Source organism: Leguminivora glycinivorella, chromosome 24, assembly GCF_023078275.1.
Source record: "Leguminivora glycinivorella isolate SPB_JAAS2020 chromosome 24, LegGlyc_1.1, whole genome shotgun sequence".
NCBI lineage: Eukaryota > Metazoa > Arthropoda > Insecta > Lepidoptera > Tortricidae > Leguminivora > Leguminivora glycinivorella.
The window spans coordinates 9,757,764-9,774,309 of NC_062994.1; the positions used below are offsets into that span (position 1 = coordinate 9,757,764).

Below are 16,546 nucleotides of genomic sequence, written 5' to 3' on the forward strand. Positions count from 1 at the left end.
CATACAAGCATGGTACGCGTTCACCTACACTAGCTTAGACTGTGGGCATAGGAACGCGCTCTTGCATTATATTTGATCGCCATTATCCGAGGTGTGGCATGGGCCTAGATCCTTCTCTAGTCCGTCTGTCCGTGTAGATCCGTCTCTAAAACGTAGAACACCCACATTTCAAACCTATGGAAGGAGAGCAATATACTTTTTCAACTAAAATTAATAAAAAAATATTTTCCAGACTACAAACCATGCAAGCCAGCCATGGAGGACAACGTGGCCACATTCATGCTGGACCTACAGGATCCACACACCTGTGGGGTCACGAGAGTGCTCAACAAACTTACTGTAAGTTACTAGTGTAGACCTGTAGTGTAGACCTGTAACCTGTAGTGTAGAGAAGTGGAGGCGGTGGCCACATTCATGCTGGACCTACAGGACCCACACACCTGTGGGGTCAGGAGAGTGCTCAACAAACTTATTGTAAGTTACTAGTGTAGACCTGTAACCTGTAGTGTAGAGCAATGGAGGCGGTGGCTACATTAATTCTGGACTTACCAAAGATCTAATTATTTTATTGAATATTTTTCGATTTGTTCTTTGTTTTGTTCCCTAGTTGTATAGATGGCAGCACCATCGCTCTCGCTATATCGTAATCCTGCAAAGGATTCGTATAGGAGGTGCAAGCACTAATTGCTCGCCCTTAGAGTTGGTCAAAGGTGCCTAGCCTTATCAGAGATAACATACACTAGAAAATTTCGTCGGGTACCACGGCGGGCGGGTGGTCTAGTGGTGAAGACGTTAGCCGCGTAAGCTAAGACCCGGGTTCAATTCCCGGCTCGGCCACCAGTGGGCCTTGCCGTTTTTTCTTTCGTGTATGATATCTATTTCAATTTATAATTTATATATAGTAGTGTGACGTCTTGAAAAAATAACAAATCGAAAAATATTCAATAAAATAATTTGATTTGTTCCCTAGTTGTAAACTTACTGTAAGTTACTAGTGTAGACCTGTAACCTATCGTGTAGAGCAGTGGAGGCGGTGGCCACATTCATGCTAGATCTACAAGATCCACACACCTGTGGGGTCACGAGAGTACTGAACAAACTTGTAAGTACTAGTGTAGACCTGTAGTTTGGACCTGCGGAGGCGGTGGTCACATTAATCCTGGACTGACAGGACCCACACACCTGTGGGGTGAAAGGGGGTCCTAATTATTAGTTAAGTAGTGCACTTGTCTCACGGTCCCGCGCTCCCTTTACGATGTCGCTAGTGTCGCTACATCTCCCTGGAAATAGCCAACCTACGAAAATAAAGCGATGGCGTAAAAAGGTCTAACGTAAAAATGAAAGATTTTACTGCATTAAAATTTATGTCACGTCACACCTTATCTCCTCAAACCTTTCAGAAATAATAGAATTATGAGCAAAGGTACGGAGTAACCGAATTAAGGATATTTCTGAGATATTTCACACTTTTCTTTGAAAATTGAATTTCTTGGTCCAATTCCTGACACAATATTTTATTAACACGTTAATGCGCAAGACGTCAATGTACGTCTACCTACGTATTTTGTACTTTTTACAAGCTTTTATTCAACTTGCCTTGTTAGTATGTTAGTGTGCGTCAAAACGTAGAAGCTTTTGACCCACTTTCCGGTTTCCGTTTGAGCTCAAATTTTGCACAGATATGCAAATCACGTGACAATGCAACATTATGGTATCATGGAGTTGATCTGATGATGGAGCAGGAAGATGGTCATAGGAACTCTGTTATGAAACGTCGTATCCCCATCGAGTAAGGGGTTTTTAGAAACGTCTCGGAGAGCAGTAGATGACTGTTGAAAGAAAGGTACAGGTCGGCGATAAAAGCTTGTGCCAAAATGAAATTAAAAAAAAAAACTTTTTATTAACACATTCAGTGCTAGTGCGTGTTACGGATATTCCATAAATTAAATCTTTATTTTTGAGTTTGATTTCAGTTATAATTAGAATTTCTTAGTAAAAAGTTACTTTTCTTTACTGGCCCCGTAGCCGAATGGCATTTCTCCGACGCCAAACGAAAACGAAACGCCGCGAAAGTTAGTCTGGCTCTGTCGCGCCAATACGCAAGAGCGATAGAGATAGATATCTATTAGCGTTTCGTTTCGTGAGCGTTTGTGCCATTTGGCTACGCACCCTGTTTAGATATCTATTTCACTTTATAATTTCAATAGACTTACTTACTTATTATTATTTTCCAGGGCAAACGCACGTTTTACCACAAGATCGTGATAGAAACGGCAGGCGGTCGCGAAACGCACACGGTGCGTTGCGTGGCTGCTGGGAAACGCGTCGCTAGGGCTGTGGACTTCCCTTTAGACCTCATTGAGCCTGAGTAAGTATATCGGCAGGGGCGGCTCACTCCGCGATTCTATCGCGGCGCTACAAGTAGTACAAGTACATGCTGGCGGCCGCGAGTTCGCGGCCTACTCAGGGGTGGCGCGCGTTCTCACGAAACGCACGTTCGCATTTTCTATTATTACATTTCTTACTTTATGTCGCGAGGTTTTTTTTTAAGGTTTATATGCGATGTCCGCGTGTGGAATGTCTAACGGCGCTTAGTTGAATAGAAATTTTGAATGAAATAAATACCATAGGACATTCTTACACAGATCTACTATTGATTAAGTCCCACGGAAAAGTTAAATAAGGCTTGTGATGTTGGAGCTTAAACAAAAAATATAAATACTGTATTTATACCTAGAAAGTACCCAAGATTTGAATATTATAGTATAACATTTTTTCTGAGTGTATTAATTCGTTTTAATCCATAGGCAACCCTATAGCCGTTCGCAGCGCACGTGTGGCTCGTTTCTTTGTTAGAATTTTGTGGACATTTAAAAAGGCGGCATTTTACATCAAAGCAGTGGGCCTTCTGTACTTGTACTATTATATATTCTGTGATATCGGCTCAGCCACGCCATTGGTCTAAGCGCGACAGCGGGGAGCGGCGGCCGACATTGGAGCGAGACACAGCGATGGGACTTTTCATTCGCACGTATGGTTGCCGCTGACCGCTGTCGCGCTTAGACCAATGTCGTGGCCGGGCCGTAAGTGTGCGGTCTGAATGCACGCTCATATTGGGCGTGCAACGTGGCACGGAGCGGGAGTGCGGCGTGCATGTCAAACAATTGAAGCTCATACCAGTGTCCTGAGTCGACGCTGTTTAAAATGTACGCATGCTCACCCGTTCCGCCAAACGCCCAATTAGAGAATATCATTACATACACCAACGCCGTGTCTTGCGTGGGCGACGGTCGCGCGACCGTCGCCGTCGCGTCTCATACTTACATACATACATACAATCACGCCTGTTTCCCAGAGGGGTAGGCAGAGATCACGGATTACTATTTACTACGATCCTGACAAATCACTTTCGCTTCACACACTTTCATAACGTACACCTCATACTACCGTACTACACGTGTCTATACTATCGTACGTCTTACTTCCATATCGATAAGGTTTGATTTCGTATGCGTCGCATCGCCGTCGCGCGACCATCGCGCGACCGTCGCCCACGCAAGCCACGGCGTAAGAATTTATTTTTATTGACGACCGGTCTGGCGTAGTTGGTAGTGACCCTGCCTGCTAAGCCACGGTCCCGGGTTCGAATCCCGGTAAGGGCATTTATTAAAAAAAAAAGTCATTTATTGTCGCAAATAATTTTAAGGTACAATTACTATTTATATTTTATTATTTGTGTGATGAATGATGAGCACAGATATTTGTTCCTGAGTCATGGATGTTTTCTATCTATATAAGTATGTATATCGTCGCCTAGCACCCATAGTACAAGCTTTACTTAGTTTGGGGCTAGGTTGATCTGTGTAAGGTGTCCCCAATATTTATTTATTTTGGAATACCGTTAGTATAATTGTTGCGCTGTTTTATGCTCGCTGTCTTATAAATTTTAAATTGATAGACTATTAATCTATTATTAGATTATTATTTATTATTTTGACGACCGGTCTGGCGCAGTCGGTAGTGACCCTGCCTGCTGCGCCGCGGTCCCGGGTTCGAATCCCGGTAAGGGCATTTATTTGTGTGATGAGCACAGATATTTTTTCCTGAGTCATGGATGTTTTCTATGTATATAAGTATTTATATATATTATATATATCGTTGTCTGAGTACCCACAACACAAGCCTTCTTGAGCTTACCGTGGAGTTCAGTCAATCTGTGTAAGAATGTCCTATAATATTTATTTATTATTTAATATCATTATTTGTTGCAGTGTAATAAACATCACTAGAAACAAACAAGGTTATGGGCCTGATCCCATCCTAGCGGCTGTTGTCAAGCAAAATGGGCAGCAGTAAGTATTTTTTATTAGACAAAAAATTCAATTACCCTAAAAATATTTCTTACTAGCAGTTGCCCGCGGCTTCGCTCGCGTTAGAAAGAGACAAAAGTAGCCTATATCACTCTCCATCCTTTCAACTATCTCCACTTAAAAAATGACGACAATTCATCGCTCCGTTTTGCCGTGAAGGACGGACAAACAAACAGACACACACACTTTCCCATTTATAATATTAGTAATGATAAGTGGATTCGCACATGTACACTTGTCTTATTAATCTTTGTGTCTTAGCAACGTTTAACTAATATGTCCAAACACTAATATCTAAAATACATTAACTGAAATCGAATTTTAGTGAATCAATTTTCACCCCAAATTTGTGTGTGATAAGGAGGGGAATTGAAAGATTTGCGAAGTCCGGCGGTGGCTTCCGTAGCTCAATTGGTTAAGAGCCGCGCCGGAAGCGTAAATTTTTCCATTTTTTCCTTTAATATAAAATTTCGAATTTTAGTGATACTGATATAATACTTAAGGGGCTGACAACACCCAACTACGCAAAATTTATGTTACTTGCGCAGTTTTTTGAGACAAACTATTAGTTTTAGTAAGGCAGTAAATTATATGTTATTATTCATTATATTTCAACGAACATCTGACATCACGCTCTCACTTACTCCCATGCGAATAGACCCTTTAGGCGGAGTACGTCGTTTTCTTTACTAGTCACTTTCTCGTTAGGTCATTGGGTGTTGTCAGCGTCTTAAATAAATACCGAAACTTCAATCTGAGATCGGTTTGAATACGTTTGAGAACGCAAGACGTCTATAGACGTCATTCTCGCACAACACGACCGAACGTGTTACAATCTAATCATCACCGGAGGTTCCCGGCATTTGCCACGGCTAGCGATAGGCCAATTTGCAACTATTAATTTTATTTATTAATATCTAAATCCAACTTTGTATCGAAGCGTCTGGTTGAGGTAACTGGTGACCGAAGAGCTGGCGACTTCCTCGCACAACGTATCAGCATTGCGATACAGCGAGGAAATGTCGCCAGTATCCTTGGTACAATGCCTCAAGGGCCTATTTTAGACATTAGCTAGCTTTTAAGTTTAGTTTCTTATATAATTATGTAAATATGTTCATGTAAATAAAGAGATTAATTTATCTATAGTAGGTATATGTGACTTTGTATTTTATCCATACTTTACTTATATATCCATATAATATCATAAATGGGAAAGTGTGCGAGTCTGTTTGTTTGTCCGTCTTTCACGGCAAAACGGAGCGACGGATTGACGTGATTTTAACACGCTTTTATTAGGTCGTCGTGTATGTAACTATAACTATGTAATGGAATCTAAGGAGGCTAATTTAACTATCTTTCAAGGGTCGTAGCGTAATGAAAATTGGCAGCTGTATGTAGTTCTGATGACAATACAATAATATGGTACTGTTGAACTGATCTGATGATGGAGCCGGAAGACATGAACTAGAACTACATGATGGAACATATAGAAAAGTCTTGTAATGAACTTTGACTACGATTAGGTTTCAAGGTCTGATGATGGAGCCGGAAGATATGAACTGGAACTACATGATGGAACTTCGCATCATAGCTGTTTTTGGGTTTCTTAGAAAAGTCTTGTAATGAACTTTGACTACGATTAGGTTTCAAGGTCTGATGATGGAGCCGGAAGATATGAACTGGAACTGCATGATGGAACTTCGCATCATAGCTGTTTTTGGGTTTCTTAGAAAAGTCTTGTAATGAACTTTGACTACGATTAGGTTTCAAGGTCTGATGATGGAGCCGGAAGATATGAACTGGAACTACATGATGGAACTTCGCATCATAGCTGTTTTTGGGTTTCTTAGAAAAGTCTTGTAATGAACTATGACCACGATTAGGTTTCAATGTCTGATAATGAAGCCCGAAGATAGGCACTGGCATTCCATGATGGCATATCATATCATAGTTGTGTTTGCGCTTGTGAGAAAGGCCACGTACTTAATGAACTTTGAACGTTACGTTTTAAACGTTATAACAAACCTATTATTGACCGAAGCGAAGCAAGGCCTAAGTTACGAGTAGGTTAGGGTTTTCTTGCGACCCTTAAAAATTGATAACAAAACCAAAATTGGGGCGGGGGCAAAGCCCCCGCAAAAAAGAAAGATCAACGTAGTATTTAAAATAAGTTGGGTTAGTGTTTTCTTGTAACCTTTAAGAGCAAAACTAAGGGGGCTTGGGGGGCGAAGCTCCCCGCATAAAAAAAGATCAACGTAGTATTTAAAATAAGTTGGGTTAGGGTTTTCTTGTGACCCTTAAGAGCAAAAGTAAGGGGGGCTCGGGGGGCGAAGCCCCCCTGATAAAAGAAAGATCAACGTAATATTTATAATGTTGGGTTAGGGTTTTCTTGTGAACCTTAAGAGCAAAACTAAGGGAGGTTCGGGGGGCGAAGCCCCATGCAAAAAAGAAAAATCAACGCAGTTTTTAAAATAAGTTGGGTTAGGGTTTTCTTGTGACCCTTTAGAGCAAAAGTAAGGGGGGCTCGGGGGACGAAGCCCCCCGCACAAAAGAAAGATCAACGTAGTATTTAAAATAAGTTGGTTTAGGGTTTTCTTGTGACCCTCAAGAGCAAATAAATAAAACGCATAAAAGAAAGATCAACGTAGTATTTAAAATAAGTTGGGTTAGGGTTTTCTTGTTTCCCTCCAGAGCAAATAAAGGGGGGCTCGGAGGCCGAAGCCCCCCGCATAAAAGAAAGATCAACGTAATATTTATAATGTTGGGTTAGGGTTTTCTTGTGAACCTTAAGAGCAAAACTAAGGGAGGTTCGGAGGGCGAAGCCCCATGCAAAAAAGAAAAATCAACGCAGTTTTTAAAATAAGTTGGGTTAGGGTTTTCTTGTGACCCTTTAGAGCAAAAGTAAGGGGGGCTCGGGGGACGAAGCCCCCCGCACAAAAGAAAGATCAACGTAGTATTTAAAATAAGTTGGTTTAGGGTTTTCTTGTGACCCTCAAGAGCAAATAAATAAAAGGGGGGCTCGGGGGGCGAAGCCCCCCCGCATAAAAGAAAGATCAACGTAGTATTTAAAATAAGTTGGGTTAGGGTTTTCTTGTTTCCCTCCAGAGCAAATAAAGGGGGGCTCGGGGGCCGAAGCCCCCCGCATAAAAGAAAGATCAACGTAATATTTAAAATAAGTTGGGTTAGGGTTTTCTTGTGACCCTTGAGAGCAAATAAAGGGGGGCTCGGGGGCGAAGCCCCCCGCAAAAAAGAAAGATTAACGTAGTATAGTATATAAAAAAGCGTGGGAATCAAATATTATAATTAAAAGCACATAGTTTACTCTTCATCCCAGAAATAGAGACAACTTGAACGATCCATAATTTATTTTTGGCTTTTACATGCATTGATAAAATCGTGTTTTTCTAGTGTTTTTTAAACTATAAATTTATTTTAAGTGGAGATAGTTGAAGGGATGGATAGTGAAATAGGCTAGTTTTTGTCTCTTTCTAACCCACTTCCCTAAAACGGGATGAGTTTGTATAGAGCATTTCGCAATTTTAGAATTTGACGATGGGAAGCCGCGGGCAAAAAATAGTTTATTATAAAAAGACATACGTAAATATATGTATATTATAGATAATATGTATACAATTTTAAATTTCAGAGTGACAGGAGAGATCTCCGTGAGTCCAGGGACGCCTCTGTCCATGGAAATCAACCTGGACGAGAAATCCAAGTCTGTCTATGGTCTCCTGATCAACTACATGCATGTTACTGACACTGGGAAGCAGCAGGAGACTATTATATTTAATGGGTAAGAGATTTATGAGGTTTACAAGTCTAGTTCCAAGAACGCACATGTGCGTGGCATCCGTTGGCTCGTTGGGTGGACGACATTCGACAAACTGCGGGACAACTCTGGATGAGATTAGCCCTGGCCCCGTAGCCGAATGGCATTTCTACGACGCGAAACGAAATCGAAACGCCGCAGAAAGGTAGTCTGGCTCCGTCGCGCCAATACGCAAGAACGATATAGACAAGAAATATTATCGTGAGCGTTTCGTGAGCGTTTGTGCATTCGGCTACGCACACAGGACCGGGATAAGTGGCGTACACGAAGGGAGGCCTATGCTCAGCAGTGCGCGATTAACGGCTGAAATGATGATGATGATGATGATGTACCTATAAGGCCAATAACAGGCACGAGAGAGGAACAGCAAATTTCTAGTGCCAAGAACGCATATGTGCGTTTACCTAGGATTATACTAGCCCTAGATGTGGATGAAGTGGACAGTTTACCTAGTTGTGTGAACCCATGATACGCATCAACGGAGAATTAGCGTGAAACGTCAAATGAGTTGATATCCCCCCCTTTTATTGTGAAAGTCATCAATTATCATCCAAATCTTTTTAAATCATTCAAATCTTCTTTAATTTCTGTTCTTATTTCGAATTTTCATCTATTCAGTTGTTCCGTCGACCCGTACCTCTTCGACAACTTCGTAACGACGGACGATGGAGTGCTGGCAGCCAAGTTCAGGGCGTTCAAGTTCCCTGACACGTCTTATGTGCAGTTCAAGGGAACCGTTACTGTGTGCCTCGATAAATGTCAAGGGGTAAGTGATTATCATAAGTATCATAACATAAGAGGACATTTTGATAGTCTAGCTCGATTGGATTTGGATTTAGTTACACCTAAGCAAATAGTACGACAGTACTCTTTATTATACTGTGTCACAGGCTGGGAAAGTGTTAAGTACAGTCATCCAATCGGAACCGGGAAAACTATGTCACAGTGACGTTATAACTCAAATTGTAAGAAATCTCTTCCTGCTTGTTTTTTTAACATGGTTATAGAGTGCCCTAGGGTTCCAATTGGTTGACTGTACCTATACGGTGATTTTACTTAGTCAGAGCGGCTGGACCAGAATTCGAGAAGGTCGCAGTTCAAGTCCTGCCGGATTTTTGAAAAGATGTATATTTTTAATCAAAAGATTTTTAATTAACATGCTCATTTTTACTGAATAAATATCCATACTAATATTATAAATGGGAAAGTGTGTGTGTCTATTTGTTTGTCCGTCTCTCACGGCAAAACGGAGCAAGTTAACGTGATTTTTTAAGTGGAATGGACTATGGACTATGAAAGGATGGAAAGTGACATAGGTTTTTGTCACTTTTTAACGCGTGCGAAGCCGCGGGTAAAAGCTAGTAATTAAATAATAAGTTGTTGCCGAAAGCCGTGCGAAATTAATCATCACTCCAGATGATTTTCGTTTCAATTACTTTATCTACAAGGATGCTCATTATATTCAAAATTAAAAATGTATTAATTACCCACTAACAGTTGTTTAAAACAAGCTAATTTTATATTTCAGGTACAATGTACCAACGGAGTAACCGGCTACGGACGCCGGCGCAGATCCATAGCCTCCGGAGACAACTCCAACAAGGTGTATGAGGTGTCTCTGACAACCTTTATTAAGGTTGATTGGAAGGAGGGCGAGAAACAGGCAGGTAATGGTCGTGACGCATATGGTGCGTCATCTGAAAAAAAAATTAGAAAGAATTTATAAAGTACATATTTATATCAGGTCGTCAGGGGCATTTATGGACCTCTACGCTTTTGTTCGTTTAATAAATACATACACACGTTTATAAAAAAAAAAATTAAAGAAATCTTGAAACTGTTTTGAATTTATTACAAAATCGTCGACGCAAAATATAGGGAAAAATATTTATAAAGTAATGATGTCGCTTGCAAGTGATTTTATACAGAATTTTATATTCTGTTTTTAAATATAATTTGAGAAGCTCTTAAGCTAAATTAACGGCATTGTCACTTACCATAAAAACTAAATTTACTTGTATTTTTGTACAAATTGCTTGTTAGAGCGTCCTTATGGAAACCATTAATGGTACCTATCTCGTGGTTGAGAATGGCATAGGTTATAAATTATTCATCAAGCTTAAAATAAAGCTCCAAAATATTTATAAAACGTAGATCGTACAGAACTGAAATGAGTAGATAGTCTCGACCGCTACACCATTTCATCCCCCTTGCGTTATCCCGGCATTTTTGCCACGGATCATGGGAGCCTGGGGTCAGCTTTGACAACTAATCCCAAGATTTGGCTTAGGCAACTAGTTTTACGAAAGCGACTGCTATCTGACCTTCCAACCCGGGTGGTAACTAGGCCTTGTTGGAATTAGTCCGGTTTCCTCATATTATTGTCAATTTATAATTTATGTCTTTCTAAACCATGTTTGTACCTATATTTATAGTTTTTAAGCATTATTTAAGAGTATTGTAATTATTTTGATTTTAGACATTTTTCTTGAAATAAATTTTATCTTATCTTATCTTATCTTTATAAAATGAGGCCTTACAAGTTCTACTTGACTGAATATGATTTTAATCAAGAATATTTATTTGCAGAAGACGTCCTAGCTCTTCTCAAGAACTTGAAAGTGGCGAATCAGCGGCTAGAAGACACCGAGGACACAGACTCGAGTCCAATAGTTCTGTACCCTGAAGAAATAGTGGCTGACTCCGCCACTGCTCTAAGATGTAGTGTACTTGTAGCTTTAAGTTTATTATTAGTTCTGTTTAAGTAAACAGTTTGTACAAGCTCGATTATTCAAAATAATGACGTTAATACAAGTTTCAATTTTGTTACAATCTGATATTTTCGCCTACAGGTCAAAATTTTGTCTTGTATAAATATTTACAAATGTCAGATATTTTACAAATTGAGGCTTGTAAAATTTTGTGGATATGGGAGTGTCCTGTAGCAGGTACGAATTATAAGAGCTAACTTTACATGCCAAGTATAATCCATCACTATAGGACTTAGAGATCTGTCAATTACCAAATCAATAAGAAAAGATATACGACGCCACTTGTCAACGAAAAAAAATGTTTAATACCTATTAATGTCAAACCACTTTTGGTGATAAAATACTAAAATATTTATGAACGACATTGTGTCGTGACTGTCACCGAATGAGGTAAAACCATTGAATTTAGATTCGTGTGACTTTTACAAATGTTTCTGAGCAAAAGGGCTTGTAAAAACTGCTAAGTATTGTAAGCATGATCTTATGAATATAATGTAGTCACACAGTCATGAAGAATCTCAATCTTTGAGCATTGGTAAAATGCTATTCAGATCTCAAACTGAATATTTTGAAGTCTATATTTTCATTCTTATCATTCGTCAGTCAAATACGGGGATCATATTTTGTCAAGGAAAACCAATCTAAGAACTTATGAATTTCCACTATTTAGGATTTGGCCGCCATGACTATTTACCCAAAAGGAGAGAACAGTGTTAGAAAGTAGGTATTCTGATTCATTTTATCTGCTATGGCTGGCTGTGGCGGTAAAGAGATAAATGTTAAATGGGTTTGACACATACGTGTTGTCATGGGCTGACAACAGATGTAATGAGAAATGATTTTTCTCGTATTTTCACGAAAACACACGAATATATCATGGTATTTCAGTCAGTCTCAGTACAAGAAGGACTAACGTTGACCGAACTAGCCCAACAAATACGAACGTTTCCGAGAAAATACCATGCAAAACTATTATGCACACTACAAAAGTAAGATACTCTTATGTAATACATATGATTGTATAATAATATGTTGTCATCTCCTTAGATGAAGTTATTGTGTACTTACTAAAGAAACCTAATACTTTAGCTTTGGATCGAAGATAATGTAAAAAAAAAGGAAAGAAGATAGACGTAAGACCAATACCTCGTTGACAAACAACGAATTTAGTTTTAAGCGAAAAGTGATTTTAACTTATTTTAAGATGCCCTTTAATTTTTTAATTTAACTAAGTATCGCTTTTAATTGGCAGTTTCGCATTACTTTGAAGTTTTTTAAGTAATAGCGTTAGAGTTTTCAAGACATCTATAGACGTCTTTATATTGCATCGTGCGTGAAGCGCCAGATGTTTCAAAAATATTGAGATTTTGACTAAAAAAAAACAATATTCTACATCTAATACTTCTATCTACAACCACATATACTTGATAACAAGTTTAAGAGAAAAGTTGTACAGTTAAGTAAAGTACAGTCGCCATCAGATATAAGTATATCTGAACACGCCCTAACGCCTAGCAATAGACAGTACGCTCTTATACTGATGGCGACTGTACAACGTTTTTGCGAAAATGCTGATATACTATTATACGAATTAAAAATACTGCCATCTACAAACATTTTATACATCACAAACATTTTCTGTACTTACACTTTTATTTTTACACGAACCCACATTCGATGTAAGTACTTACTTTTTTATATTTCCCAAAAGTAAGTAAGTACCTACACCAGATATTTTAGACATAGTTAATCATAATAAGTTCACTAGTCTTATCATAAAAAAGTGTTGTATACATAAATAGACCAATCTGTCTAATTGTTTTTTTACTTACTCTTTAGTGTTTTATTCAGTTTTATAATATCTAAGTACATTCAAGTAACTGTTCAATACCATTTTGTACACGACCATTTTTTTAAGTTTACATCTATACTTTATTCCTATTTGGCCATATATTCTTAATATTTGTGACTTGATATGTAATTCAATTCAACATAAAAAAACTAAATCAAAACGCTTTCTTTAACGAAATAAAAAAAAACTTAATTCAATCCTGTTTTTTTTATTTTTCCCTTTCCATAACCACTTGCCTTTTCGCGACAAACTAAGAAAAATCCAAAATTATATATAAGAAGGTAATCTTGGGGATTATACAACAAAAAAACAATATCAGATTTCAGTCTTTTAATAGAATAACCTAATAATAACTGATCAATCTAACAATGTACATAGAAAATAGTTTTCGGACAAACATATGTAAATCTTACATATTAAAGTATACGTAACAGGTAAAATTAAATCCCTTGAAACAGAGCATTTTGTTATTATATAAAACATTTTCTGATTTCAAGACAAACTTTATGTTTTTGACGCATATGTGTTGTCATGTGATTTTTAAAGGTTTAAAAATTCTCTAAAAAGTTATGATGTCGTTTTCTTACGCACATTAAACCAAAACCAGAGAATTTTATGATTATTTCTAAATCCGATTCCAATGGTAAAAGTTATTCAATATTATTTGTATTGTTGTCACATGGGTTTTGACACAGGTCAGGTATAATAACAAAATGCTACACACAAAAGGATTTCAACTAGCAGTCATATTTACAATAAAACAAAACTTATTATAAATTACAACGGCAAGAGTAAGAGTTACAATAGTGGCAACATTGGAGGGCTTAATATTAAAACTATTTGTGAGTGTGAACAGGAAAACGGCCCACTTTGTCGATTGCTATAAAGCCGCTTTGTCAGTTTATTCATATAAAAATACAAATAAATCGCCTTAATGGTAACCGACAAAGTGGGACGTTTTACTAAACACACACACATTTGCTTTTAAAATGCAAAGGATGAGAAATGGATATAAAATGTACAGTCAGCCTCAAATAGATATAGCTGAAATATTTTTATTGCAAAAGGGTATTGCAATAGAAATGGGAGTGTTATGCAATATTCACTCATCTTATTAACGTTGACTGTACGTATAAAACCTATGTATTTTTTTTAATTACAACTTTGTGGAATATTTGTTTAGTAAAATCATATTTCAATACAATATACAGGATTTTTTTTCTGTACTTATAACGGAAAGACAACGAAAATATACAGATGATAGGATAATTAATTATACAAGATTCTACATCTTTGAGATCCTGCACTCCATGCACGAAATTGATAGCAATGGAATTTTTGATTCATAAAACCTTTTCAATGCTCATGAGTCTCATGACGACACGTGTGTGTCACGTACGCAATCCGCAACAAATAATTACAGAAGAAAATAACACTTCGTTGATGAGCAGTAAAAAGCTTTTGAATACAGTCAAGTGCAAAAATACGTATCAAAAAAATCGTCTCTTATTACGCTCTTATTACACCGGACTAAGATGCTATGGGACATATTTTTGAGTAAGGTGTGTACACACATATTTTTACACTTGACTGTACGTGTTGTCATAACAAGGAACCACAAATGTAAAGAATATCTTAATAGAAACACTATTAACTTAAATTATACATAATAATTACATTTCAAACAACTTATCACCAAACAATTCCTTTAGCATTACAGTGGAAACTCTTAAAAATACGAAAAAATACATTTACGGTAAATATTCGGGCAAAAATATAATCAATTACTTAACGAATTATTTATTTACATGTTGCTAATGAAATGGAAGATTTGAGTATTACAATTTATTGAGTAAAATAATTTCTATATTTTTTCACAAATTAAAAAAATTAAAAATTGTTTCAATAAAAAAAATAGATCTGAAATATATATAAAAATGGTTTATTTTACATCACATTTTATTAAAGAATTTTCTATTTGGTGAGGACAGTATACCATTTTATTTCTATTAAAGAAATGACTATAATTTCTAATTTTATTTTTGAAAACTTAGTTTTATTACATTTATTTGTGTGATGAGCACAACTATTGGATTTGTTATAAACCTGAGTATAATTAACTCTATAATATTTATTTTATTTATTTATTTTTTTTAAAGTGACGAGTTACGCAAAACATTTGTTTCCTAATATTTTTAAATAGTCATTTCGTCCTATTTCTATACTTTTATTGTAACTTTTTCAATTATTCTAAGTTACTCAAAACTCATTTTATTATCTTTTTTTTCTGTTTTTATGATACATACATACGATCACGCCTGTATCCCATAAAGGGGTAGGCAGAGCACATGAAACTACTTAAGCTTCAGTGCCACTCTTGGCATATAGCGGACGGTGTTTTTATGATAAGCAATAAGTAGTAAATTAATTTCGGACATTATGAGTAACAGGACACAATATCAAATGTAAGATAAGTCCCTAGTCTATAGTGGCAGATTCTACGACCTATACCTAGTTTGGTCAACATTATCTACGAAGTATTCTCAATTCAATAGGCAGTGTCAATTCACTTTTAAGGTTTTTTTCAACAAGCCTTAATTCTCTAAGCTAAGTTCTTATTGTTTGTTAGTGTTTTTATTATTGACAAATTCAAGTAAGACCATAATCGCCATCAATAAAGTCATAGTGTGTAAGTTGCTGAAAAATATCTACACACGCAGCGAACCCTTTGACAGGCCAGTATTTGCTTGTATTTGTATACGAACAATCTCGTCATAGCGCCCAAATATGTAGGAACAAAGTCGTTCGTTTTCAGGAAATCGAAATATTTGGCGACTGCACTTGAGCATTCACATTTCTCCAAAATATCTTGGCACAGTTTATTTGGTTCGAATTATTCTTCGAAATATCATGTAAAAAAATTGGATTATTATGTAGTAAAAACGGCAAATTAATAATTTAAATAAGTTACATGATGTAACAGAGACATTTCAACACTTTAGTAGGTTCTGAAGACAGAAATACGGCTATTAAGATTAGAGAACCTATTAAGTCAGTACAGTGAAAATATTACTAATACTTAATTATCAACTTTTTAGATCACTTTTTACAATTCACTACACAACTACAACTACAGAATTAACACGGTGTATTTATTCTTATTCAATTTATAAAATAATAAAAGTTCTGACTACAGCCTGGAAAAAAATAGAAATTAAAAAGTGGCAACATAGTTGTGTCATACCTTTCAAATCAATATAGGTACATATGTGAGGAAACGGGTCAATTTTTGATTTCCACTCTTTTCTGCCTGACTATGTGACTATATTTATGTAAAGTACCAGAATTATTGAATAGAGAATAATATACACCACACTATATTTAAACTACTGAAGACATTATATACCACAGTTTGGCAAGCTCGCTCCGTCCTAGGTTTAAAAACGATGAAATTCATAAAGTTTACCAATAATTAAAAAAAATACCGATCAAATAAATCTGTCTGGCATCATAATTATGTGTTTATACTTCATTGTGTAAAGTAGCTTCAAATCAACTCAACTGAAAACAAAAATAATTGTGATACAACATTTGTGTCGTACAAAAATAAACTTTCTGAATTTCACCATTAACAATTATTGGCAGTCCTTAGTATTTCTAAATTCAAATTGAATTTAAATAATGAAATAAAAACACACTTGTCTCTCAACGCGTGTTATTG

General features: G+C 36.8%; 1 protein-coding gene across 2 annotated transcripts in view; it reads left to right on the top strand.

Annotated features, from left to right (window-relative positions):
* Positions 1-12,345, top strand: part of LOC125238686 — a 104,864-nt gene extending 92,519 nt beyond the window's left edge. Inside the window, exons 4-10 of one of the 2 annotated variants that reach the window (XM_048146083.1) lie at positions 233-339; positions 2,235-2,368; positions 4,272-4,352; positions 8,017-8,166; positions 8,821-8,968; positions 9,731-9,869; positions 10,792-12,345. In XM_048146083.1, the coding sequence (XP_048002040.1) occupies positions 233-339; positions 2,235-2,368; positions 4,272-4,352; positions 8,017-8,166; positions 8,821-8,968; positions 9,731-9,869; positions 10,792-10,970 (938 nt within the window). In that variant the 3' untranslated portion in view covers positions 10,971-12,345. The remainder of the gene's footprint in view (positions 1-232; positions 340-2,234; positions 2,369-4,271; positions 4,353-8,016; positions 8,167-8,820; positions 8,969-9,730; positions 9,870-10,791) is intronic. The other variant, XM_048146084.1, reaches the window with a different exon arrangement.
* The last annotated feature ends 4,201 nt before the right edge of the window (positions 12,346-16,546 follow it).